Raw genomic sequence first — 1,685 nt, forward strand, 5'->3', positions numbered from 1 at the left:
AAGTTGAATAGTGGATGGTGGGCATTAAGCCACTTTAAAAACTGACTTAACTCAACTTCCTACACCACATAAGATTAAATGGTAATAAAAATGAAGAATTCCTATACTTATTACCAGAAACTATGGTCTTTGGCCAAATTTTTAAGCAAATAAATTTCTCTGCCCCAATTCTTTGTAAATGGACAGGAAAAATTGCTTCTGCTGATTTTATTTTTGTGACTGCACTTTGGCCAAGTTGGCCTGGCTAGTAAATTTTTAGAGTTGAAATTTCGCAAAATTCTCAAAATTAGCAGAAATTTTGGGCCAATTTTTTCCCAGCTAGAATGAATATACTTGTTGCTCAAAAAGGACACTGGGCAACAGTGTAATGCCTTATCAATTGGCTATACCTAAGGCCTTTTCACACTGGCCAAAGTAATGCACATTAATCGTGTTCACACTAGAGTGATTTTTAATTGATGCGCATCAATGCACATCACTCTCACCTCACCTCGGATCCGAGGTGGATTGATGTGAAGTGATGCACTTCGATCAATGTAAACCAATGGCAACTAGTGTAGTGCAATAAGTGCATACATTATTATTATTACCTGATACTCTTCTGATAATATTCCACTCAATGGAAAATATTTATTAAACTGTGAATAGATAACAGCTGTCAGTATACCAAGAAGTAGACGCTGTAGACCAGGCAAGAGACTACAAATACACATATACGGGTGTACAATAAACGGAGAGCAGTTCAGGCCTTACCTTGATGGAGTAGTTTTATAATCAAATAATATACTTGATATGAAATGCTTGTATCTTATATAGCTTATCTGGAAAAGGAGGGAGGGCAAGAAGAGAGTGAGAGACAGGGCCAAGTTACTCAAGTACAATGTACATATTATACATGTACATGTACTTATTACAATAAGGAATTAAAATCATGCATGGATTATTTTAATCAGTAAAATTTAATTAGTGAGACATTTGGATAATGATAAGTGCAAGTACTTACTGCATAGCTGGAAATAGTTTCTAAATTTTCCAAGTGGCAGAATTTTATATTGGTGATTATCATATACTAACTAGAAAATTTGTTAAACTAAAATTTTGCAAATTGAGGTTCTTTTGTCAAAACTTTAGTCTCCAATTTGATAGGGTTCCATAAAAGCATGGACAGGGTTAAAATTTCACCAAAATTTTAACCTCCAAACCTCTTTTAGAGTCAATTTGCTAATTCTAACGCTACAAATTTTCCAGCTATACGGTATATGCCACTGATGATTGATCATGTTCAAAATTACAGGTTTTATATGGCAGTTGCTCACTGACAGTATTCCATAAATATTACTACCATAGCTAAATTGCCAATAGTAAAATTAACACAAAATTTCCAGGACATTAAGTTTGTGGTTTACTATTAACATTTTCCATTTCCACTGACCTGAGGTCCTGATAATATGTTTGCAAAGAAATAACTATAACCAAAATACTAAGGAAAGAAATACAGTTATCATTGATTAATGTGAATGAAAGGAAGAGGGTCCATATTACCTCAATAAAGGATGGCAGCTCAGCCAAGCACCTTTCCTTCTGTTCATCACTCAGTGAAGACTATTGGTAACATGAATAAAGAAGAAAGAGGAAGAGAAATGGGAGAGAAGTGAGTGGAGGAGTAATTGAACTATTTGTAAATT

At 34.2% G+C, this 1,685-nt stretch overlaps 1 protein-coding gene across 1 annotated transcript in view; it reads right to left on the reverse strand.

The window, feature by feature from the left end:
- LOC105315529 (lysophospholipid acyltransferase 5-like) overlaps positions 1 to 1,602 on the reverse strand; it is a gene marked incomplete at both ends in the record, with an annotated part of 2,766 nt that extends 1,164 nt beyond the window's left edge. The window contains 4 exons of the mRNA XM_011410212.2: positions 591 to 699; positions 754 to 821; positions 1,433 to 1,480; positions 1,543 to 1,602. Of these exons, the coding sequence (XP_011408514.2) occupies positions 591 to 699; positions 754 to 821; positions 1,433 to 1,480; positions 1,543 to 1,602 (285 nt within the window). The remainder of the gene's footprint in view (positions 1 to 590; positions 700 to 753; positions 822 to 1,432; positions 1,481 to 1,542) is intronic.
- Between the last annotated feature and the right edge of the window lie 83 nt (positions 1,603 to 1,685).

This window comes from Amphimedon queenslandica, unplaced genomic scaffold (genome assembly GCF_000090795.2).
Source record: "Amphimedon queenslandica unplaced genomic scaffold, v1.1 AMPQUscaffold_9762, whole genome shotgun sequence".
In the NCBI taxonomy this organism is placed as follows: domain Eukaryota; kingdom Metazoa; phylum Porifera; class Demospongiae; order Haplosclerida; family Niphatidae; genus Amphimedon; species Amphimedon queenslandica.